The following is a 25959-nucleotide window of genomic DNA, read 5'->3' on the forward strand; positions in this document are numbered from 1 at the left end:
CCTTAGGAAGTTACTGCTATCTTTTGGTAATAAATGGGAGCTTTTATGGGATCACTGGCTTCCAGTTTTCATCAAGAAATGTAGAATGAAAAATAATACCATTCGCCCTAGCAATCCCATTACTGGGTATATACCCAAAGAAATAGAAATTGTTCTACCATAAAAACACATGCACATGCATGTTCATTGATATTCATAACAAAGTCATGGATTCAACCCAAATGCCCATCAATGGATTGGATAAAGAAAATGTGGTACACATATACCATGGAATACTATGCAGCCATAAAAGAATGAGATCATGTCTTCTCAGGGACATGAATGGAGCTGGAGGCCATTATCCTTAGCAAACTAATGCAGGATCAGAAAACCAAATACTGCATGTTCTTACTTATAAGTGGGAGCTAAATAATGAGAACAAATAGACACAAAGAGGGAACAACAGACACTGTGGCCTACTTGAGGAGGAGAGTGGGAGGAGGGAGAAGATCAGAAAAAATAACTGTTGGGTACTACACTTAGTACCTGGCTGACGAAATAAGTTATACACCAAACCCCTGCGACATGAGCTTACCTGCACATGTACCCCTGAACCTAAAATAAAATTAAGGGAGAAAAAAAAAGAACAAATATTTGCAAGGAAAAGGGCCTTGAATTTGCTTCTGATACATACGCAATATAACCTGAGGAAGATCCTCTCATAGCAATAAGACTACACATGATGGGGCAAGTGTCAACTATATACATTTGTTAGGACCAAATTTGTAGCTCATAATTTTTATGCAACTGTTTTTACCTTGGCGAGAATCAATGCTACAAATACTATTCCAAGTCTTAGTATATGGAACCAAACTCAAAACAGATGTCCAGCTAAATGCATTAAAGATCACAAGAAAGGACTTGACAAAGCTGAACACCCATAGTTCTTTATTGCTAAGCGTCTGGTAGCTACCCTGGGTCAGTCTTTCAATTATGATTTCTAGAACTTTATTTTTTCATTTTAAACTTCTAGGTGTTGAGAACTCACCTTTTTCTAGTAGTTTTCCCTGGGAACACTTGGGGATCTACAAACATCTGAAATTAGAGGACTGCTAATGGGCAAGAATCAAGAGAAAGGTAATTCAGAGACGACAACGAAGTGGGAAAGAAATTATAGGGTCAAAGCGAAAGAAAACCAAGCTGCTTGGGTAGGAAGGTGCAATGCAAGCCAATTGTTTATTGTATCTTGTCCGCTCCGAGAGCTGCGCCTGAGCTCTCGCGTTAACTAGGCAACAACGTTGCCACGGTAACCGGGAGGCCCGGGAGTGCGACAGCTACTTGGACTCCTGGCAACCCTTCCGTGCCCCGGGCTCCCGTGGGGCGGGGTGAGAGATGCCGGGATCTCGCGACAGCTGCCTGGAGCCGTTGGGCAGCGTCTTCGCTGTTGCCCTTAGGGACAGCTGTGGGCCGGCCGGTGGAGGGGGCTCGGAGCGCCAGAGATGGCTGCTCAGCGAGGGATACCGAGCTCCGCCGTGAGGGTGCTGGAAGAGGCGTTGGGCATGGGTTTGACGGCAGCTGGGGACGCGAGGGACACGGCGGACGCGGTGGCGGCTGAGGGCGCCTACTACCTGGAGCGTATCCTTCCCGTGGAGGCGCGGCTTGTGCGCTGTCGGGTAATGGGTGTTGGGAGGAAGGCGAGGGCCTCCCACTGGGGGCGCCTTTTGAGCCTTGGGGCCACTCTCCGGAGGAGACTTTGTTGGACTTCAAGGCGCTGTTTTTGCCACCGCAGTCTTCCTGAGAGCCACTCACTGAATTTCTCGCCCTTAGTAGCGCAGGGTGTCCCGTACCTGTTAGAAGAGTTGGGAGACCTTCCCAGGCCTCATACTTAGTAAGCACTCAGTACATTTTGGATGAAGGGTTGCTTTTTATGTTAAGGCAGCACAACAAATTGCTTCAACCCTCCTTGCAAATAATGGGTTTCCTAAGTAAGCCCTCAATCTTTCAGAAAGCCGTCCCAATAAATTCAACGGAGGAACGTTAGGAGACTAGGGAAAGACCTCTGCCGTTGGACTTTTAGAAGCTGAAGCTCAAAATACCTAACCTACGATCCAGTTGGATGGTCCAGTTAATGCTTAAATGCTTAGTTTTGATAGCATTATCTTCCTGGGTAGTTCCAAGTTTGACTATTTAATAATAATAATAGTATAGTTGCTTTTTTTTTTTTTTTTTTCCTTGAGCAAATAATGATCTGGTGAACTACACAGCTCAGAGATGTTAGGAAGAAAGCAGATAGTGATTAACGATTTTTATCGGAAGTAACAGAAAAATTGAATAACCATGTGTGGATAATTAGGTCCACTATTTCTTGTGTTAAGGCTTTAGAACTCCCTTCCTCTAGTTATATAGATTAATCCCTACTAGGGAGACGGGGAGGGTTCATGAGAAAAAGACATCTAAGTCCTTTATTCAGGCGGTAAGAAAGATGTTTATCTGTTCAGTTCTTAAAGACACCAAGGAATCTCCAAAATCTGCCAAATCTTATTTTTTTGTCCAACTGTAATCCTCCCCAGCTTTAATTCAAGATTTCAGAAATCCAGCAATGATTCATTTTGTGAGCTTTGACAAGCCGATTAACCTGTCCTGACTCAGCCTCAGTACACATCCACACTACAGAGAGCTGTGAAGAATTTAGTTGAAAGATTAAAGAACATATGTAGTATTTTATTGGGTGCCAAAACGACTTTTACAGGAATAGAAATTCAAATCGCTTGAAATCAATTTGAAAGAAATATGTGGGTGCTTTAGTGTCATAAGTGAGGTTTTATACTGTTTTCATAGATCTAACAGGCTGTCTTTTCCAGTAATATTCCTCTTTAACAGCGATTTTCATAATTCTTCCTAAGCGTATCTATATCAGTGCCCTCGCTACTGAATGGTAACCAGGCATCTTGTAATTTTGTTTGCATTAAAATTATTTCCGTAAACACATAGTTTAATTGTTAACATGAGATTGACACAATCAGGTAACTTTTTGCAAACATCTTTGTGAAATAAATGGTAGGAGTCTAACATGACAGAACTTTCAGCAATGAAAATCAGGTTTACTTAATTTGCAGGGAGCTCACTGAGTCCCACCTGCCAAGATGTAGCAGTTTGCAAACCTGTCTTACAAAGACTTCTTCAAATAATCACACTTATTGGAACTTTAACACATATAAGCAACTGTAACTTTTTAGGATTTTACTATCCACTGTGTAAATTATCCAACCCATTTACTTCTTTCTTTGCTTGACTGACTACTATTTTGTATTTTAACCAAAGGGTAGTCAGGGGATACACAGTTAAACATTTAACCAGTTAATTTTGCTATATTCCATGCTGAGGGAAGAGGTTTAGTCATTTCAACTCCCAGTTGAAATGAAGTTTGAGGATTGCTTGTGAATACCAATTTTTCCTGTATCCCTGGGCTCTCTTCACATGGTTAATTAAGAGTTGCCTGTGTAATGTTATTTGACATTGTTTCTTAAGGCAATTATGATAGTTGCTAAAGTGAGACTTCTTTTGGTTCAAAGTTTTTGCTTTCAGGTAATTTAATTGAGCTATTGTGGTGGGTAAATAAAAGTTATAATATGCACAGATGAATCAGAAATCTGATGTCCTCTGCTTCCCACATATACTCAGTGACTTCTAATCTGCATTTGGTCTGGACTTCCCTTATTTATGACTGAACAGATGCTCCTAGTACATTAGACAATGAGCTATCAATACCGAGCAAGACTTTCAAAGAAGTTGACTTGAATTCTTTAGGAAATCTCTCACTTTTCTGCTTTTAAATACTCAAATATGAAGAATATGAATAGACTAATGTCCAAACCAGAAACATAGCCAGGATCCGCCTTGTGGGGGGACATTAATAAAGGTCCCATGTCCTTTATGATGGTTTACACACTATGTTCAGGAAAAAGAGTTCTTACCTTGCAACACCCCTTCCCTGTAATCTCCTAACTCTAACAGTGCCACCTATTTCTCTTCTAAGGAACCTCAGAATATCATTGCTTTTATGTTTTAGACTTCAACAAGGTGAGATACAAACATACTTGACATGGTTCTTAGCTATTGTCAGAACACTAAGAAATTGAGTTATGGAGTACATGAATCCTCTCTAGAACTCATCATTAGAAAAATACTTGCAGCATTATAAAATATAAGGTGAGATTTTAGCTATGTGATAGATATGTAAAGGGTCAAGTAGGTATCTCCAGAACCTAGAAAGAAGGTTGGTTGTCTTTTGTGAAAGAATGAATCTCTTACTAGAAATCAACACAACTTGGGTGAGGTTTTCAATTGTAGTGAGGAAGGGCTGCCTATAAATGTGTGGCTGCAGACATTTGGGACCGCCCAGTTCCAATTGGAAGGCCAGAATGAATTTGTACTAAGAAAGCTAAGGGTTAATTGATTTTGTTGTTCCTTGTCTAAAGAGACTTTGTTGAAGGAAGAGTAAGTGAATACGTGGACCCTAGGAAAGTGGAGCCTCAAGGTATTGTTTTTGTTACATATCTCCCTCTACATGGACATCTGGCTCCTCTAGCTTTTGATTATTTCCTCTCTCTAGGCATTCTAATACTAAGGATTTGGCTTTTTAGATGATAGGTGTAAGTTTACTTGCCATTGAAAAGGTCTCCCCAACCCCCGGCAGCAATTTCTGAGAGTTGAGTAAGTTTAAGCCAGTTCTGTGAAGCTAATCAGCTCTAGATGGAGTCCCAAAGTCAACTCTTTCTGAAACTCCAAAATTAAGGACTCTAGACCCTGAAATACGAGGATCACACTAGACTGATGCCCTTATCTGAGATACTGAGGACTGTAATTGAAGTAGCAAGCCTGTAGATAAATATCTTAACCTCTACCATGCTACCTTTAGAAAAAAAGTATTTTTTTAAGAGATGAGGTATTGCTCTGCTACCCAGGCTTGAGTGCAGTGGCATGATCATAGCTCACTGCAGCTTCAAACTCCTGGGCTTGAGCAATCTTCCCACCTCAGCCTCCTGAGTAGCGGGAACTGCAGATGTGCGGTACCATACCCAGCTAATTTTGTTTGTTTGTTTTTGTGTTTGGTAGAGATGGGGGTCTCACTCTGTTATTCAGATTGGTCTTGAACTCCTTCAAGGCATCCTACTGCCTTGGCCTCCCAAAGTGCTGGGATTACAGACATGAGCCAATGTACCAGTTTGCTGTCTTCTTAAGTAACTGTTTTATCTAGTCTTTCACTGCAATAGTAATGTTCACTGATAACTTTAATTAAAATTTAAATTTTCCTTATTTTATTGTATTTTATTTTTTGAGACGTCACCCAGGCTGGAGTGCAGTGGCACGATCTCGGCTCACTGCAAGCTCCGCCTCCTGGGTTCATGCCATTCTGCTGCCCCAGCCTCTCAAGTAGCTGGGACTATAGAGACCTGCCACCACACCTGGCTAATTTTCTTTTTTTTTTTGTATTTTCAGTAGAGACGGGGTTTCACTGTGCCAGCCAGGATGGTTCACTTTGGCCTCCCAAAGTGCTGGGATTGTAGGCGTGAACCACTGCACCTGGCCTTTCCTTTTTTAAAATTTACTGTATGGTTTTTAACTTTTTTTTTTTAAAGCTAAACATTGTAGTTAAGTAAAACATTTAGAAAGGTGGATGCATAGATTTCTTTTTCTTTTTTAAAACTAGCATTCTCTTAGATACATGTGTTAGCCACTTTTTCTTCTGTTATAAAGTGGTACTTCTCTGAAATGTTTGTAGTATTAAGTGAAAAGACATTTCTAAAATCCTTAGTAATTGTTATGAACCCTAATAGTGTATTTCTTATCACTGGAACTTTACGCATGGGTTCTTAGATATTAGAACATACATACCCTATGTATATTCAAATGAAAAGGATACACAACCTGCATATAGACAGACTAAGAACTATGTTACCAAATCCAGAGTGTTGATATTTACCTGTGTGAAAGTCATAGGCTATTTGGAGAGAAAAAAATGTGTTTTGCTCTGTGTCCTTTAGTCAGACGTCAATGTGCAGGTGACTCACCTGTGGATCTTTAAATGAAGACTCTAATTCAGTAAGTCTGGCAAGGGGGCTGAGATTCTGCGTTGCTAAGAAGCTTCCCGGTGCTGCGGGTGCTGCTGGTCCAAGGACTGTAATTGAAGTAGCAAGCCTGTAGATAAATATCTTAACCTCTAGCCTTTATATTTTCAGATAGAAATATCACATGTAGAGCCCATATCTTTGGATCTCCTGGCTTAGAAGTTGGAAAGACTTACACCATCAGCTTCCATGAGCACTATGAGTCTTATATGCTGAACAGAAGTTATTTTCCAGTGATGAAGGTAGAAGATACGCAATAGCTATCTAGAACAGGAGTGGCCAGTACATTTCTCCACTCTTACCAATTCTATTGAATTGGTAGTGGCTCCCTGGTATAGGATATTAATAAGAATTCTGAGTCCTCATGAAGACTGTGTGGTAAAAACTGCAGGGAGCAATTGGCAAAAGGGAATGTGACCACAAGCATGCCAGCTACCTTCCATTTTTGTCTGTATTATTCAGTTATTTAAACTGGCCTTCCTAGGAAAGGGACCAAGACTATGGTATTTGCTATTTACAGTTTTTTTATTTCAGCTTAATAAGTAAAATGTTGATCATGGAAGATCCAGGCTAGATTTTAGATTGCCTCTGTGTACGTTGGCTCTGCAGTGATGGCAACGATTACAAAATGATTTCTGTCTATAGTAGCTTTGGGAAATCATGTAAAATATAATTAGTTATATGTTTCACTCCAGTTCTTTATAAAGATGCTGCTGCTGCTGGCAGTAAACACTACCTACAAATGCAACAGTGGAAGAGACCAGTGTGTAAGGTACTTTGTGTGCTGCTCGCATCTGAAAATTGTTCATTGGTTTCTGGCTGTGGTCCATTTGTGGAATGTTACTTGTCTCTCCCTCATACCAGTTGGCACCTCAAGCTCTGCGCCATTAGGCCAACCAAAATGTCTCACTGAGGTTTCTGGCAGTTGTGTACTCTGTAGTACTATGATGGGCTTAGGGCTCCCTGGCAGTTTCAGTGTGGGTGTTACATTTTCCCATTTTCCGAAAAGATTGACAGTATCAGGATCTGGTGCAGGCTCTTCTAGTGCAGAAACTATGAGATAGTTCACCCACGGTGACCAAATACCAGGGAACTAATTCATGCTATGAAACTCACAAGTGCTACTAAATTCCTTCCAGAGCAAATGGAGATTTGTGAGGAATGGGAGCCTCAGTCTGTGTCTAGGTTATGACTAGGAATACAGAACCTGGTCTGAACTTGGATGGTACTGTAGGCTGTGGCTTCAGGGCAGGGAGAAAAGGGGAGCCATGGACACTACCCTAGGCAAGAGCAGTCTAGAAAACCAGGCACAGTATTAAGTGTCAAGTCAAGGCCAAGTGTGCAGATAGGTAAGAACCAGATATGAGGGGAACAGATGGGGCAGAAGAAAATTTTGGGACTGAAATTCACCAGTGTTCTTCGAAGGAATACTAGGCAGTTAGAGGGAAGGGAGTTTTGTAAGGGCTCAAAGGCAGCTTGACGTTAAGAAACTGGTTTTAGGCCAGAATGCTAACTTATTATTTCAGTAGAAAAATAACTTTGCATGAGAACTGTGATTAGCTTAATTGTATGGATGTTTCCTAGAGAGTAGGATCACCTAAGAGATTAAATTACGGATGAGAAAGTTGCTCAGTGAAAGTAGAACCAGAGTATACAGAGTTTTATCATTCTTGACGAATTAACCTTTTCTACTCTGGCAAGATTGCTATACAAAACAATGCTTTCCAAAGTTTTTCACATACAGTACTCCATCACATCCTACTTCACTCTGCTTTTTATGCTGTCCCAAGGGCCAAGGGGATTGATATCTCTACGATGCACTATTCTTTTTGTGAGAACCCAAGAATGTCATTTCTGTCAGGCTTTGGAACCAGATATTGCTGGATATCTGTTGAGAAACTCATCTGTTTTCATTGGGTCGATACAGAGATAGTGTCTGATTCCATGTCCCTTTTTACCCTAGTTACTGGGAAGCTTAGAGTCAAATCTGGGGGTTATTTTTAAACAATCTTATGAGACCTATGGTATGTGCTGCATCTTAATCTTATTTCTATAATACTGTTTTCTTTTCTCCTCCACATTCCACATTCATTAATTGTCACATTTTGTATAGTGTGTATATTTGCAAACTGCTACAGAATCACTTTAGGATCAGTTTGTGCACCTGTCTCTATTGCCAGCTAGCTAGCCAGGTAAACAGATGCATACAAACATAAGTGTCAAAGTACATTTATGTCTTTAATAACATCGTGACATTTAAACTGAGTTGCCTTTGGGAAATTTTATGTATAAATTATATTGTGGATACATAAAAATCAATCAAAGTATGTATCTTCCTAGTTTGATTGTTTTGTCCACTACCTGACGTATTGTCTCATCAGTCTCTTGCCCTTGGTTAGATTTCGTTTTGAGTCTGTAGTCGGTAGCTCTTTTCTGCTTCTCTTTCCTCTGGGGGTCTTCAAATTGAGCTATTTATGTGATTTGATTTACTTGTTATTAATGTAATACTTGAGAGTTTTTGGAAAAAAATAGGTGAATTCATTACCTAGGGTATTTGTAAAAACATATTGTGTATTCCTATTGTCTCATTGTAGAAACAGTACGATGTAGCAGCAAATTTATGGCATTTGTATCTCAGGAATTTATCTTTGTCATTCACAGCTATGTGATCTTGGGCAAATCTTTTAATCTCTGATTCAATTTCTTCATTTTTAATTTAGAGATGATTGTATTTGTGCCATTTGACCTCATTGGGTTGTTGTGAGAATAAATATAGTTTTGGTCTGTGTGAAAATACTTTTAAGCTTTGTAAAATGGTATTTATGTTTTCTCTTAATCTTTTTTGATTGTGGGAAAGTAATACATTTAGGTGATAAAAAGCCATTGTCTAGAATATTTGCTGGGTAGGAGTATATAAGTGTTGTTTGATATTTTTTATGCTTTGAGGACAAATCACTTTTTTTCTACTGTATATTGCCATGTGACATCTTCCTCATATAATCTTATCAGTGGTTGGCTTATTTACAACTTTAAAGTCTATCCAGAAGATTTTAGAGTATTCTTTTTGAAATTATTGTAATGTGTACATGGTGAAGGATAGCATTGCTTTTCTGAAGACATACAAATGACTGTATACAAAATTACTTTCTAGGAGCTGTATCTCAGAAAGGGTCATGCTTTTTCGTAGAAAAGAGGCTGACTTCCTCTAGCTGAACCTTCGGAAATTTTATCTTATATAAAACTATCAGAAATATATAAATCTATAACTGGAGGGAAATTTAAAATGTCTTTTATTCATTTTAACATATGGGGGAACAGCGGCATGAGAAATGTAAGAGATTTTTTTTCCATAGATACTCTTTCCAGAGTGAGAAAAGAAATGACAACAAACACTTGTATATCATTTACTATAAGCCAGGCACTAATCTAAATGCGTTACATATATTGACTCTTTTAACACTCAGAGTATGGAAGGAAGCCAGTCTCTAAAATAAAATGACACCTTGATATGGTTTGGATCTGTGTCCCCACCCAAATCTCACCTTGAATTGTAATAATCCCTATGTGTCAAGGGCAGGACCTTGTAGAGGTAATTGGATCATAGGACCAGTTTCCTCCATGTTGCTCTCGTGATAATGAGTGAGTCTCATGAGATCTCATGGTTTTATAAGTGTCTGGCATTTCCCCTGCTTGCACTCATTCTCTCTCTCATGGTGCCCTGTGAAGAAGTGCCTTCTGCCATGATTGTAAGTTTCCTGAGGTATCCCCAGCCATGCAGAACTATGAGTCAATTAAACCTCTTTTCTTTATAAATTACCCAGTCTTGGGTATTTCTTCATAGCAGCGTGAGAATGAACTAATACGCATCCAATGAGCCCCACCTCCTAATATTCATGCTCTTTTGTAATCCTCACACATTGAATAGGCATGACCCATGTAACAAGTAGGATAATGAAGAAATGATGTGTGACTTCTAATCTTTGGTCAGAAAAGCTATTGTGGCATCCACATTGTTTTCTTGGACTGCTTATTCTGGGGATAGTTAGCCCACCATATCTTGAGGATGCTCATGTAGCCTGTGGAGAGACTCACATGGGGAGGAACTGAGGTCTTCTGGGAAACTAGTACTATGTCAGTGAGCTGCCATGGAAATGGATCCTGCTGCCTCATCTCAGCCTTCAGATGAGCCTAATCCTGCTGTCATTTTGACTGTGACATGAGAGACCCCAAGTCAGATTCCATGAGCTAAACCATTAGTGAGTTCTTGACCCAGAGAAACCACAGTATAATAAATGCGTGTTCCTTTTTCAGCATTATTGACATGTAATTAACAAAATTACATATATTCAAGGTGTACAATGTATTTTGATTTACATATACATTGTGAAATAATTACCACACCCAAGCTAATTGATCTGTTTACCTCGTATAGCTACCTTTTCATTTTTATATTACTTGTGGTGAGAATATTTAAGATCTACTCTCTTTACAGATTTTAAGTGCACACTACATTATTATTAGCCATAGTTAGTGTGCTATATATTAGGTCTCCATAAATTCTTCATCTTATAATGAATGTTTGTGCAACCTTGACGAACATCCCCATTCTCCCTACCCTCTGTTCATTGGTAACTCCCCTTCTAATGTCTGTTTCCGTGGAGTTGGAATTTTTTTTTTAGAGTCCACATGTAAGTGAGATTATGCAGTATTTGTCTTTCTGTAACTAACATTTCACTTAGCATGACCTTCAGGTTCAGTATCTGGAGTAGGGTGTTAAATAAGAAGTAACAGTGGCTTTGGAACTGGGGATTAGGGAGATGTTGGAAATACGTTGTTAGTGAAAGATAAAATACCTCGAACAGATTTCTAGTAGAAGCCTTATGTTCTTTAAAGAGGCTGATGGCAAGGAATTAGAGAGTGAGGCAAATACTATTAGAAGCTGTTCTACAGTAATAGATAATAAAGGAGATATTTTACTCCTTGTAGTATTTAATATGGATGAATTAAGGTTATGGAATAGACTGAAGTATGCAACTATTTTTGTGTGGTTGTTGTTTAATCATTTAACTAGCTATTTTTGAGCCTAATTACTTTTTGCTGTGTTATTAGGAGAGGCACTTACTCATGTTTGACAATAAAATACTGACCTTTTGACAGATACCTCGTGTCTGAGGGTTGGTCATAATGGAATGGGGCTTACGTGTCTCCTGCAAGTGATAGGGATAAGAAATACAGGGGAGAATGATTACTTGTGATGGAGCTTAGTAGCAATAATACATTTATAGGTTTAGATCTCTAAGGAAAATATTTGGCAAGCTCTTCATGTATTTATGTAGCACCAAAAACCCACACAGAACATGGAGAAGCAATATAATATGGTGAAACCTAAACATCTGGGTTCTTTTAGTTCCTAGCTGTGGAACCTTATGCCTCTGATTCTTGATTTGTAAAATAGAGTTATAGTTCCAGCCTCATAGACAGGATGAGGATGAAATTAGTTAATACATGGAAAACCCTTAGAACAGTTCCTATCTCCTATTAAATACTGTGTAAACGTTATCTATTCTTGTTACAAACAACAGAAGTTGTTACATACCCTTTCAGCTAACGCTTGGTTAGCATAATACCAGAGACATTTTATAATCAGCAGCAAAATGAAAAATAGGCTAATCCTCTCTTTGATTTTCATAACCACTGTCATGCATTAAAGTGTTTAATTCACACATTTTAAACTTGGCATAACCAAGTCAGTGTAATAAAAAAAAAATGTAAACCTAACAACAACAACAACAAACATTGATGGTGTGCGCTATGATTTAACATAAAATATTGTCTTGAAGTTTTCATATGTAATTAGCGTAACTTACAAGTTTTGAAAGTCTTAAAGCAATTCTCGTAGGATTATTTTATGTTAGAATCATTTCCATTGATATTTAATTTCTTCAGTATTTATGAAATTTTTAATTATGATAGCTGTATACTTTATATTCACTTAAAAATTAAGTTATCTTTCCTATAAAGATAATTTAAAAATGGAGATATATGGAAAAGTTAAATTTTGTTGATAAAAACATTGATACGTGTTCTTTACTTAAATATTGGTGTGCATTTGTTTTGTTCATTCACGATGCTTTAAACCAAATAAAGTTGCATTTTATTCACGTACTGTGAATAGTTAACTCAGGAGCTCTGGAAAATTCATTGTGGTTTAGATTGAATTTGAAAAATTTACTGTTTTTTCTTATCTCTTTCTAATTCACACTACCTTATGATATTGTATGTATTTTCATAAGCCTTGATAGAATCAAGTTGAAAATCATTAGATAGATAGAAAACAGTCAGACAGACAGAAATGTAGGTTTTCATGGATTTGAGTTGTGAAAAATAATGAAGTATTTTGTTTTAAAATATCTAGATTTATAGGCTATATGAGGAAGACAAATTTTTTGGAGATTAAATTATATATATTTACCAACGTCCTGGTGAGATAGTTGAATCCAATACTATATTTGAAGGTCAAATCAATTTTTGTGTAATAATTTTATTCTATATTTTTTGAGATTGAAACTTGACAAGATATTCAGAGGTCACCATAACTGAAGCATCTGAAGATGACTATGAATATGAAGAGGTAACATGTTAATTTTAGGTGTTTATTCTGTAAATTTATTGTAGTCATTCTCATGAAGTGCTCATTTTATTTTCTGAAACATGTAAGAACCATTTTTTTTTTGTTAAGAGATACTAGTTTTTCAACTAAATTTAGCTTGTATCAGCTGATTAAGAATGAGATGTGAAAATTCTATTTAAACATTTAAATTGGATAATATATCTGATTCTTTTGATTTTCCTGTTAATTGTCCTTCAGGTTCAACTCCTTATTGCCTGTAGATTCCTACCATAAACTGTTATCTCTGTTCAGGAGGCACTTCCTTCCTGTCATCCAGTTTGCTCTTGTCAAGGATTCCTAGATTCCCACTGCCCAGTTGGAGCTCAGGCCTTATGCATCCCTTCAGCTTAACTGTACTTCTGTCTAATGTGGTTCCTATCTCAAAGCTTTCTTTCCTTTAATTCTTTGTTCCCGAGACCTATCATTACTTTGGACACTTGGAGGATAAAATCACTGGTAGATGACAGGGGCTGTGAATGAAACTGTGTGGAAATAAGCCTGGTGAGCCTGGGTGAGCAAGAGATGGAATGAAGATTGGAGACAGGCTTATTACTGGTGAAATGGAGATTATATATACCACATGAAGTTCCTGAATGAGTTAATAAATGTAAAGGGCCTAAACCAGTGATCAATACATAAGAAGCTTGTGTTAAGTCTTAACTGTCATTAATGTAATTACAATCCATCACGTCCTTTCAAGATTTTAATGCTCAGTGAGTTTTATTTTTTAATAAACCAGAGATTTTCAGTTGCTAGTAGTTATGAAAAAGTGATGGCAGAGAGCACTTGGGATGGAGAGAGAATGGTGATATTTAGATAGCCTTATTATTTTTTCAGCAGAATTATTAGATTGTATTTTCTATTATAGATAAAAGCAGTTGCCCACAAACTAATCTTGAATTTATTAGAAGTGACACTTATTGACATTTACAAGGAAGTCAGAAGAAGGCAGTTATTCATTTTTCATGGATCTTCAGAATGACATGGTGTTTTACATAAAGTATTTCTTTGATCCTTTGATTTGTGAAGAAAAATTATTTCTAAAGTGAAATAAAGTATTTTATATTTCTGCTCACTTTTCCTATCCTTCTCTTTCTCTGTGAACTAGATACCAGATGATAATTTTAGCATCCCAGAAGGTGAAGAAGATCTGGCAAAAGCAATTCAGATGGCCCAAGAACAGGCTACAGATACTGAAATTTTGGTGAGAATTTGAACACTAGTGTAGTCTATAGTTTAGCAGTATGAAGTTTGGAAAGTTTTTTAAATGTAAATACTTACTAGTGCAGCCCAGTCCTATGTTGTATCATTTTCATTTCTGTATATTTGTGATCAAGCCTTCACTTTAAGATAAGCAGTCATATTTACTCTTTTTTGGATTGCCATTCTCCACATCATGGTCACTCTTGCATGACTTTGTATCAAGTGACACTTTCTCTCCGAACTCTGATTAATCTCACTGGAGGATAAACCAAGAATTTTTAACATTTGTGTTTAGAATTTAGTATCATATACAAGTTCTACAGTCTGTTTTGTAAACATTTTGTGTTTTTTTAAATGAAAGTATTAATCTTACAAGGAATACTTAATATATTATGACTTTTTCTTGCGAGGTTTATGAACTAATTATGTTAAAGAATGTGTGGGAGATGTCTTTTGATTATAATACAATGAGCTAAAAGTGCGTAAAACTGATGGTATTCCTCTAAAATTGAAAACTCATTAAAATTGTAAACCATTTAATATGATGGCAAAAATATTTTTTAAAATGTTTTATTTTGTACAACATTAAGAAGGATGCTTTCTTTCAGTGATTAACCCCTTTACTACTGAGAAATGTGAAGGAATTTGTGAAACTCCTTCTTGGTTGCAGATTTGCCTTCCTTAGTGTGGAATTGTATGTGAGACTTTACTGCATATTATATCATGTCATTCTTTCCATATTCTGTAGACTTCTTCAATCTAGAAGTCCAATAACTCCTTTTCAAAATGTCTGTCCACTCAAAATTGGAATAAAAGCTCTAGAGGAAGATTTTTTCAGGCCAGAATTAATTGCATTCTGTTGCAAATGGAGGGCTACAGCTCATAGTAAATGACGTTCTCTAGACATAGCTGCTTCTTGGTAGACACAAAGTGAAGTCTATTACATAGACTTATTAGTCTGTTGGATATCTCAAAGCAATAATTTGTAGGAATAGTTTTAAAATGTAGGAATAGCATTTTCAGTGACATGCAACTGATATGTTTATTCACTTCTCATCATCCTCTTGCTTCACATCACTAAGGATTTTGACAAATTCTTTATGTACCGCTCATTTGTATTGGTATTTGGTAAAGTACATATGGCTAATACAGAGCTTGGCACATAGTTGGCACTAAATAAATAGCAGTTAAATAAGAGAATGAATAAATGAATCATTGAATGAAAAAACTACGAACAAAACTAATTGGTTCTTTCGGCTATCATGCTCGAAAGTGTTTATAGTACAAAGATAAATCAGAGGGCAGTTGAGGAAGAAATCCATTGTAGTAGCTGTTGTATCTTCTGAGCCAAATATCAGTAATTCCTTTTTTATCAATTTATTGGAAGCTTTTCTTTATCATAACCTCACATGAGTTAACATTCTTGATTTCTGGCATGCCTATAGCTGATTGATTCTCATTAGCTTCTTTTTACCTCACTTTAAAAAATTCTTTGGAGGAACAGTATTATGCTGAAAATTCACAGAAGTTGTCCTTAAGCTGTTAAAATTAAATATGGATTCATTTTATCATAAGCATATTAGTTATATTTTTAATTTGCTTTTTATTTCTAAAGTATTTTAATCTTCAGCAATTTGAATTGTGCTATGGACTTTCTGTTTTAAAGAATACTTATTGCTTGTTAAAGCAGTTTTTTGTTCTGATCTTATATATATTCATAAACAAGATATATTTTCTTCTATGTTAAAGGATACAGTAATCTCTATGCACAGACCTCTTAAAATTTTCATTGAAGATTGCAAGTAAAAGATTATGATACTATTAGGAAAGTTAAGTTGAAATAATGTAAATTGTCTTATTTGTTAAAATATTAACAAAAATGACTTATTGAATAGTTGACATTTAAATAAGTTCTTATGATTTCCTTTTTTTTTTTTTTTTTTTTTTTGAGATGGAGTCTCGCTCTGTCGCCCGGCTGGAGTAGTCCAGTGGTGCAGTCTTGGCTCACTGCAAGCTCCGCTTCCCGAGTAGCTGGGACTACAGGTGCCCACCACCACGCCCAGCTAAAATTTTTTTGTATTTTTAGTAGAGACGGGGTTTCACTGTGTTAGCCAGGATGGTCTCAATCTCCTGACCTTGTGATCTGCCTGCCTTCGCCTCCCAAAGTGCTGGGATTACAGGCGTGAGCCACCGCGCCAGGCCAAGTTCTTATGATTTCCTTTAAACATGGGTGGTATAGATTAAATGTTTGAGAATTGATTGCATAGTTTGCTTTATAAATTTTAAATCGTGTATTTGATACTATCCGTTTTCTTGGTAGGTTCAGTGATCTGAATTCTGAATTAAATGTATTTTCATTATATTTAAAGTTATTCTTGAAAAATATTGAGAAGATAGGAAATGTTATTAATCTGTAACAGTTGTGTAGTTTGGTTATACTATCAGTTGTTTCTTGAAATTGAAGCATTTTACAAGTATGAATACAAGTAAAGATAGGACTATGTATATGTTCCTCAGATTTTGTCTGTGTGTCTGTGTGTATTAGGGATATTTGTATGTAAATATATGAAAAGAAAGGTCCACTTACGTTTAAGCTGGGTCTCCCCTTCTAGACTCTGAGCCTTTTTATAAGTGTATTTTTGCCATTTTTTTTTGGATAATTCTTTAGCCTCTTTGGTTATTGATATTTTATTCTGTTAATTTTCAAGGTGCAATCTCAGAGGTCCTTTATACTGCTATAATTCCGTAATGACTTCTAATTTTTATAAATGTAGAATTTTGATCTTTATGACAGTAGCAAGACACCCAAGTCGTATAACTGTTCAATTCCCTGATGCTTTTCCTCCTCCTGCTGCCCCTTTTCCTCCTTTTCCTTCTCTTTTTCCTCCTCCTCCTTTTCTTCCTCTTCTTCCTCCTCTGAGAATTTAAGTAGAATTTATGGAATTTCTTTGGAATACTTGACTAGTTTTGGAGAAGACTAACTGATGACTAACCCAAGTGACAATGTTCTTTACCATATGTATCAATAGTTCTCAAAGTATGTGGGAGGTCTTTTGGGGTCCCCAGGACCCCTTTTAAGGAGTTTATGTTGTCTTTCATTTTCCAACTACTCACCTGCTGGAGGATTCTCTTCACATAGCTCAACTGAGACAACATATCACAACAGGTGAAATGCAGAAACAAATATGGGGATCTAGCTGTTCCTCTAGACATTAAAAAGGTTTGTAAAAATTTGTAACAGTGCCACTCTTCTCATTAGTTCTTTTTCTGTTTTGGAAAATGTAGTTTTTATTTAAAAAATTCTGTCTATGTTATCTGTGTAGAAGTTTTGTTATAGTTAAAGTAAATAAATGAATATTTTAAAATTTAATATCTAATATGTAATTCTTGATAGGTATAACTCAGATAAATAAGTGCTGTCTGGAGTACTCAATAATTTTTAATAGTATAAAAATGTTGTGAGAACATAAAGTTTGAGACATTTTATAGATTTCTATTCTCAGAAATTTTCAAATACGTTAAGAATTAATATAAAATGTTTTCTTGCTATTATGTTAGTATACCAAAATATAGTCTAGGATTAATAAATTTGAATTCCTTTTATTTTGATCTTAATCTCACAAGGGATTAATACTGGGTTGGTGCAAAAGTAATTGCGGTTTTACCATTACTTTTAACGGAAAAAAAACCACAATTACTTTTGCACCAACCTATACCATTATGTTAACTCTCACATATCACAATGTTAATGGACTGAATTTTGAAACAATTTTCATTACTTTTATAGACTCAATTGCTAGGTCCCAAAAAAAAGAGCTGTTTGTCATTATTGAATTCGCATTCTCTTCATGTACACACTTAATTTTAGTTAGAGACCCAGGCTCCTTGTACTCAAAGCCAGGTCTGCAGATTATCCAAGCCAATATATTTGACTTAATGTGAATTAAGGAGTTGATGAAATGAAGCCCCAAATAAGGTGACATTTAAGCTTTAAGTTGGATTTCATTGTTTATTTTTTTGGATCTCACTGGTCAACTAAAGTTGTGAAAGGAACTCACATTAAAACAGTTCAAAGTTTGTCAAGATACTTGATTTTAATATGTGGTTTAGTACTTCTTGCAATTCAACATTTAATTAGTTCTTAAGTCTGGAAAGTTTTGTGTCCTCAACATCTTTCATATCCTTCTCTTTACCTTCATCCTCACTTAGTCTACCTTAAAGCTACCCTCTTTCTTCTCTCATCTGAACTACTGCATGCTGCTGGTACTATGCTTCCTTCTATTGCCACCTAAAAGATGTGTCTAATGCAAATTTCAATTTATCTCCCCTCTCCGTAAATTCACATAAAGACACATTGGGTGTCTACCCTTCCACCTACCTTTGCTTTCTTGATATGCTTCCTTTTTATCTTTTCCATTTTATCTTTGGTCCTTTCTCCATATGACTCTGAGTCTTAATGGATTGAATTGTCACCCTTGTTTTGCCTCAGATGTTTTATTGCCTTGAATATTGGTTTATCTTTCTTTATCTGTTGTATTTCCTCATTGTCTGTAAAGTTCAACCTAACAGTCTTGTTAACAAAGCCTTCATTCACCTATCTAAGGCAAGGGAAATACTCTTCTCCATTGTGTATCACGTCACCTGGCAGATTTCTATTGTTGCAATCGTAACACACTATAGAAACCTCTCTGTTAGGAAATGTCAGCTTTAGAATGTTCATAGACAAAATGAAGCTATGTGCTAGAGCTACCATTATTTGTCCTCAATAGATTTTTGGGTCACATGTGACTAGAGTAATGTTTGATCATTCAGCAGTTTGCAAAGTGAGACCATGTTTTGCTAGTTTGTAGATTGCTTACTTTTTTGTGCTTATTTTATGGTGTTTTGTTAACCTCATAATTAAGTTAAAAGCCATAATGAGAGTTGTTTATAATGTATAATAGGGATAAAAGTGCAACTTAAAGTTTCTTACGCATACATAATGGTTGCATGTATGATATCTGTGGATACATAAGTAGAATTCTGTCATCAAAATTTGTAACAAAAGAGCTTCTGTATTATAATGTTTTGTTTTTACTAAATGAGCCTTTCAATTTCTCGAGACAGAACTGTGTTTTATTCATATTTAATTCCCAGCATCTTTCATGGTACATGGGAGATGTCATGGTACATGGGTGATACGTAGTATTGACATTTTGGCAATATTGATTCTTCTAATCCATGAACATGGACTGTCTTTCCATTTTGTTGTTTGTTTTTCAATTTCTTTCATCAGTATATTATAGCTTTCATTGTAGAGATATCTCACTTGATTGGTTAACTCAACTCTTAGGTATTTTATTTGTAGTTATTTGTAAATGGGATTTCTTTCTTCATTTCTTTATCAGATTGTTAACTGTTGGCATGTAGAAATGCTACTGATTTTGGTATGTTGATTTCATATTCTGCAGCTTTACTGAATTTATCAGTCCTAATTGTTTTTTTGGTGAATACTTTAGTTTTTTTTCCAGTATAGTATCATAGCATTTGCAAACAAGGATAATTTGACTTCTTCCTTTCTGATTTGGATGCCCTTTATTTCCTTCTTTTGTCAGATTACTCTACCTAGGACTTCCAGTACTATGTTGAGTAATAGTGGTGACAATGGGCATCCTTGTTATGTTTCAGATCTTGAAGGAAAGGCTTTCAGATTTTCCCCGTTCAGTGTGATACTACCTGTGTGTCTGTCATATATGGCTTTTACTGTGTTGAGGTATGTTTCTTTTACCTTCATGTTTTTTGAGGGTTTCTATCATGAAGAGATGTTGAATTTTATCAAATGCTTTTTTCAGCATCAATTGAAAGGATAATAATGATTTTTGATCTTCATTCTTTTGTTATAATGTATCACATTGATAGAGTTGAGTAAGTTGAACCATCCTTGCATTCCAAGGATGGATCCCACTTGGTCATGATGAATGACCTTTTTAATGTGTTGTTGAATTAAATTGGCTAATATGGTGTTGAGGATTTTTGCATCTGTGTTCATCAGGAATATTGGCCTGTAGTTTTCTTTTATTCACATGTCTTTGGCCTTGATATCAGGGTAATACTGGCCTCATAGAATGAGCTTTGAATAATTTCCTTTTCTTCTGTTTTTAGAATAGTTTGAGTAGGGGTGGAATTAGTTCTTTTGTAAATGTTTGATACAATTCAGCAGTGAAGCCATTGTGTCCTGAGCTTTCCTTTGCTGGGAGCCTTTTTATTATGGCATCAATCTTGTTACTTGTTATTGGTCTGTTTGGCTTTTGGATTTCTTCATGTTACAACTTTGGTAGGTTGTATGTGTCTAGGAATTTATCCATTTCTTCTAGGCTTTCCAATTTACTGGCATGTAGTTGCTCATTGTAGCCTCCAATGATCCTTTAAAATTTCTTTGGTATTGGTTGTGATGTCGCCTTTTTCCTCTTAATTGTATTTATTTGAGTCTACTTAAAAAATTTTTTTTGGCTAATGTTTTGTCAATTTTGTTTATCTTTTCAAAAAACCAACATGTGTTTTATTGATCTTTTGTATTGTTCATTTTAATTTCATTTATTTCTGCTCTGATGTTTACTATTTTTCTTATATTTATTAGGTTTTATTTACTCTTCGCTAGTTCTTTAAAATGACTCATTAGGTAATTTATTTAAAGTTTTTGTTTATTATTGATGTAGGCACTTGTAGAGAGCTGGCAAAGGGATCATGACAAACTCAACATTCCAATGGGGAGGGTATTTGATCAAACAACAAACTATTTGTCAAGAATACAGGATATGGACAAACTTATAACTGTGCCTACCACCAGAAGGTTTGCTGAAAGCAGTCACTCCCTGGCTCTGTGCTCCTTGAGGTTATCTATTGGGACATCTAGAGCCTATTGTTTGAAGAATGCAACCTTGCAAGCCTGCTGTAAATCAAACTGCTGACTGACAGTCACCTGAGAGTCACCCCCTCTTCTCACTATCTCTTTTACCTAATAAATATGTAGGACTGAAAAACCTCAGGGCGCTTGTTCACTAGAAGCAAGGAGGCCCCGACCCTTCTTCCAAATATACTCTTTTGTCTTTTTCTTTATTCCTGTGTTCATCATCCTTTGTTCAGTCCCCCAAGGTCCATGCAGGTGGCAAAGTGGTGCCTATACAGGGACTTGAGGACATCGGCAGGCACTTATAGCTAAAAAATTACCTGTTAGTACTGCTTTCACTGTATTTCGTAGGTTTTGGTATGTTGTGTTTCTACCATCATTTGTTTCAAGAAATTTTTCAATTTCCTCTTTGCTTTTCTCATTCAGGAGCATGTTTAATTTCCATGTGTTTGTGTAGTTTCCAAAATTCCTCCTGTTACTGATTTTTAAATTTATTTTATTGTAGTCAGAGAAGATACTTGACATAATTTCAGGGTTTTAAAATTTTTTTATTTTTTAAGATTTGTTTTGTGGCCCGATATGCCAGGCCATATATATCCCGAGGATAGAGATAGTCTGTTCCTGAGAATGATGCATGTGATAAGGAGAAGAATGTGTATTCTGCAGTCACTGGAAGAAATGTTCTGTGAAATAGCTATTTCGTTCATTTGGTCTGTAGTGCAGATTAAGTCTGATGTGTCTTTGATGATTTTCTGTCTTGATGATCTGTCCAATGCTGAAAATGGGGTCTTCAAATTTCCAGCTATTACTGTATTGAGGTCCATCTCTCTCTTTGGCTCTAACAGTATTTGCTTTATATATCTGGATGCTCCATAGTTGGGTGCATGTATATTTACAACTGTTATAATTTCTTGCTGAATTGGCCCCTTTATCATTACATAATGACTTTCTTGTCTCTTTTTGTAGTTTTTGTCTGAAATCTCTTTTGTCCAATATAAGTGTAGCTACTCCTGCCCCTTTTTGGTTTTCATTTGTATGGAATATCTTTTCCATTCCTTTATTTTCAGTTGCTTATTTTCAGTTTTAGAGGTGCAGTGTGTTTCTTGTAGACAACAAATCATTAGGTCTTAATTTTTCATCCATTCAGTCACTCTATGTCTTTTTATTGGAGGTGGTTTTAGTCCATTTATATTCAGTGTTATTATTGATAAGTAAGGAGGAAGCACCTGCCATTTTGTTGCTTGTTTTCTGGTTGTTCTGTGGTCTTCTCTTTCTTCTTAATTCCTGTCTTCCATTTAGTGAAGATTATTGGTGGTATGATTCAATTTCTTGCTTTTTATTTTTTGTGTATCTGTTGTATGTTTTTTGATTTGAGGTTACCATGAGGCTTGCAAATACTATTTGATAACTCATTATTTTAAGCTGATGACAACTTAGCATTGATTACATAAACAAACAAAAAAAGCAAAGAGAAAACTACTGAAAAGTCTCCACTTTAACTTAATCCTTCTGCTTTTTAAGATTTTATTATTTCTATTTATATCTTATTGCACTACCTATATTTCAACATTGTTGTACTTTTTATTTGATCAGTTCACCTTTTAGTCTCTCTATTAAGGTATGAGTAGTTTACATACCACCATTATAGTGTTATAATGTTCTGTGTTTGTGTGCTTACTATTACCAGTGAGTTTTGTACCTTCAGATGCTTTTTTCTTGTTCATGAACATCCTTTTCTTCCAAACTGAAGAACTCCCTTTAGTATTTCTTGCAGGACAGGTGTGGTGTTGATGAAATCCCTTCCCTTTTGTTTGCCTGGGAGAATCTTTATTTTTCCTTCATGGGTATTTGAGGTTTGAAGGATAATTTCACTGGATATACTATTTTAGGATACAAGGTGTTTTTTTTTTTTTCTCATAACTTTAAACATGCCATACCATTGTCTCCTATCCTGTAAAGTTTCCACTGAAAAGTCTGCTGTCAGACATATTGGAGCTATATATGTTGTTTCTTTTCTCTTACTCCTTTTAAGATCCTTTCTTTATTAGTGACCTTTGGGAATTTGATTATTAAATGCTTTGAAGTAGTCTTCTTTGGGTTAAATCTGCTTGGTTTTCTATAATCTTCTTGTACTTGAATACTGATATCTTTTCTAGGTTTGGTATATTCTCTGATGTTATCCCTCTGAATAAACTTTCTACCACTATGTCTTTCTCTACCTCCTGTTTGCCTCCTGTTTACCTCCCTCCCTCTTACTCCATCCCTGCCTCTACCTTCTCTTTAAGGCCAATAACTCTTAGATTTGCCCTTTTGAGGCTATTTTTTTAGATCTCATAGGCATGTTTCATTCTGTTTTACTCTTTTTTCTTTCTCTGACTGTATTTTCAAATAGCCTGTCTTCAAGCCCACTAATACTTTCTTCTGCTTGGTCAATTCTGTTGGCAGGAGGCTTTTATGCATTCTTCAGTTTGTCAGTTGAATTTTCAACTCCAGAATTTCTGCTTGATTCTTTTTAATTTTTTTCAGTCTCTTCATTAAATTTGTCTGATAGGATTATTAATTCCTTCTCTGTGGTATCTTGAATTTCTTTGAGTTTCCTCAAAACAACTATTTTGAATTATCTGTCAGAAAGGTTGCACATCTCTGTCTCTCCACAATTGGTCTTTGGTACCTTATTTAGTTTGTTTGGTAAGGTCATGTTTTCCTGGATGGAAATGCTGTGGATGCTTGTGGATGTTCATCATTGTCTAGGTATTGAAGAGTTAGGTATTTTATTGTAGTCTTCACATTCAGGGCTACGCATCCTTCTTGGGAAGGCATTCCAGGTATTTGAGGGGACTTGGGTGTTGTGATCTAAGTTTTTGGTCACTGCCACTGTATGTTCATTAGGGGTCACTCCAATCTCAGTAATGTTGTGGCTTTTGCAGTCTTTTAGAGGTACTGGCTAAGTTGTCTTGGATAAGATCAGGAAGAATTCTCTAGATTACCAGGTACAGACTTTTCCTTTACTTCCCCCCAAACCATGGGTGTTTCCCTCTCTGTGTAGAGCTGCCTGGAGCTGGAGCAGGATTGATAGAAGCCACCCCTGTGGTCACTACTACTGAGACTGTGATGGGTCTGACCTGAAGCCAGCATAGCACTGAGTCTTCCCCAAGGCCCATTCACTGTAAATCACTGCCTGGGTAACTCCTATGTTCACTCAAGGCCCTAAGGCTCTACAGTCAGCAGGCGGCCAGGCTTGTGTTCTTTCCTTCAGAGTGGCAAGTTTCACCCAGCCTAGGTGCATTCAGAGATGCTGTCTAGGAGCCAGTGCCTGATTTGTTAATCTTAAGAATCTACCTGGTGCTGTATTCTACTACAGCTGTGCTAACTCCCAACCCTCAAGACAAAGTTTTTCCCACTCTCCCCTTTCCACAATCAGGGAAGTCTACCACCAGCGTGGGCCCATTGCAGATACAGCCTGGCTACCACCAATGTTCACTCAAGGGCCAAGGACTCTTCAGTCAGCTTGTGGTTGAAGCTGCCAAACCTGGAACTCTCCCTTCAGGACAGTAGTCTGCCCTCTGGCCCAGGGCAGGTCCAGAAATTCCATTTGAATGCAAAAGCCTGGATTCAGGGACCTCAAAGGGCCCACTTGGTGTTCTACCCAGCTAGGGCCAAGCTGGTACTTAATCTGCAAGAGAAAGTCTCCTTTACTCTTTCATTTCTTTTTCTCAAGCAGAAAGAATCTCTTCCCATAGCCACCACACCTCTCTGTATGTGCTAGTTCACACCTGAAGCCAGCTTGTCTCTGAGTCTCATTCACGACCCACGGCAAGTAGTGCCTGGCTACTGTTGCTGATTATTTAGGACCCAAGGACTCTTTAGTCAGCAAGTCATAAATCCTGCCAGGATTGGGTTCTTCCTTTCAAGGTGGTGGGTTCCCTTTTGGCTCAAGGAGTTTCTAGAAATGTTGTTTGGGAGCTAGGGCCTAGAATGGAGGCCTCAGGACCCTGCTTGGTGCCCTACCCTACTGTTGCTGAGCTGGTATCTATATTGCAAGACAAAGTTCTCTTTACTCTTCTCTCCTCAAGTGGAAGGAAGGAGTCTCTCCTGGAGTTATGAGCTGCACTGCCCGGGGTCAGGGGAGGTGTGACACAAGCCTCACTTGACTGTCCTGGCTGTTATCTCACTAAGTCGTGTGCTCCTTAAGTCCACTGGCTCTGAGCCCAGCATAGCATCAGAATTTCCCAAAGAATTACAGTCTTTGTGGTGTAGACTGCCTTTCAAGTTTATTTAGTACCCCAGAACCCTTTAGCCCATGGTGGTGAGGCTTTCTGGAACTCAGGTTCTGACTGCCGGGATGGGCAAGTCCCCTCTTGCTAGGGCTGGTTTAAATGCTCCCTCTGTGGGTGATGGCTGAGTTCTGCCTGGTGTTGCTTTCTGCCATGATGATGCAGCACTATTTTCTAATGTAAAAGATTCCATAATCACTGAAGTCTTCCTCCCACAGGACAGAGATTTTATCTCCATGCCACTTGGCCACTGCCAGGGTATGGGGGAGGTGTGGTGTCAGCAACTCCAGACTGTCTTTTCAGCGATATGAAGTTAAAGCCTGGTATTGTGATTACTCACTTGATTTTTGGTTCTTATGAAGTTGCCTTTTTGTGTGAATAGTTCTTCAGTTTGGTGTTCCTGCAGGGTTAATGATCGGAGGCTTCTATTCAGCCATCTTGTACTGCCTCCGTCCAAATTATGCTTCTTGAACTTTACAAACATAGTTTTACACTCTAACCATTTGTCAGGATTTTCTGTAGCCTCCAAATTTGCCTCATCTCACCACTATTGTGAATATCATAGCAGCTATCAGTAATAAACATCAGTGTTGAATTATATATAGCACTTTTGGAAAGAATTTTTGGGGCAGCAAAGATCCTTTTCATTGGATTTCTGTGTAAACATTCTGTATATTCTGTGTAACCTGTTACATAACCATTACCAGCTTGGGGCAGAGAAGGCGAAAGGAAAACTTGCTGCTGAGTTTCTGTAGGTGAAAATAGATCTGCTTATTCAAATGGTCAGCAAACAAATTAGTGACTTCTTGCCAATGCGAA

The 25959-nt window shown here is 37.0% G+C and overlaps 1 protein-coding gene across 5 annotated transcripts in view; it reads left to right on the forward strand.

Moving 5' to 3' along the window:
- The first annotated feature begins 1295 nt into the window (after positions 1-1295).
- SPAG16 (sperm associated antigen 16) overlaps positions 1296-25959 on the forward strand; it is a 116454-nt gene continuing 91790 nt past the window's right edge. For 2 of the 5 annotated variants that reach the window (XM_038001574.2, XM_038001575.2), the window contains exons 1-3: positions 1336-1614; positions 12692-12738; positions 13886-13981. In XM_038001574.2, coding sequence (XP_037857502.1) covers positions 1479-1614; positions 12692-12738; positions 13886-13981 — 279 coding nt within the window. In that variant the 5' untranslated portion in view covers positions 1336-1478. Of the gene's footprint in view, positions 1615-12691; positions 12739-13885; positions 13982-25959 lie in introns of all 5 variants that reach the window. The other 3 variants (XM_038001576.2, XM_073020053.1, XM_073020054.1) reach the window with 3 other exon arrangements.

The sequence above is a fragment of the Chlorocebus sabaeus genome, chromosome 10 (genome assembly GCF_047675955.1).
Source record: "Chlorocebus sabaeus isolate Y175 chromosome 10, mChlSab1.0.hap1, whole genome shotgun sequence".
In the NCBI taxonomy this organism is placed as follows: Eukaryota; Metazoa; Chordata; class Mammalia; order Primates; family Cercopithecidae; genus Chlorocebus; species Chlorocebus sabaeus.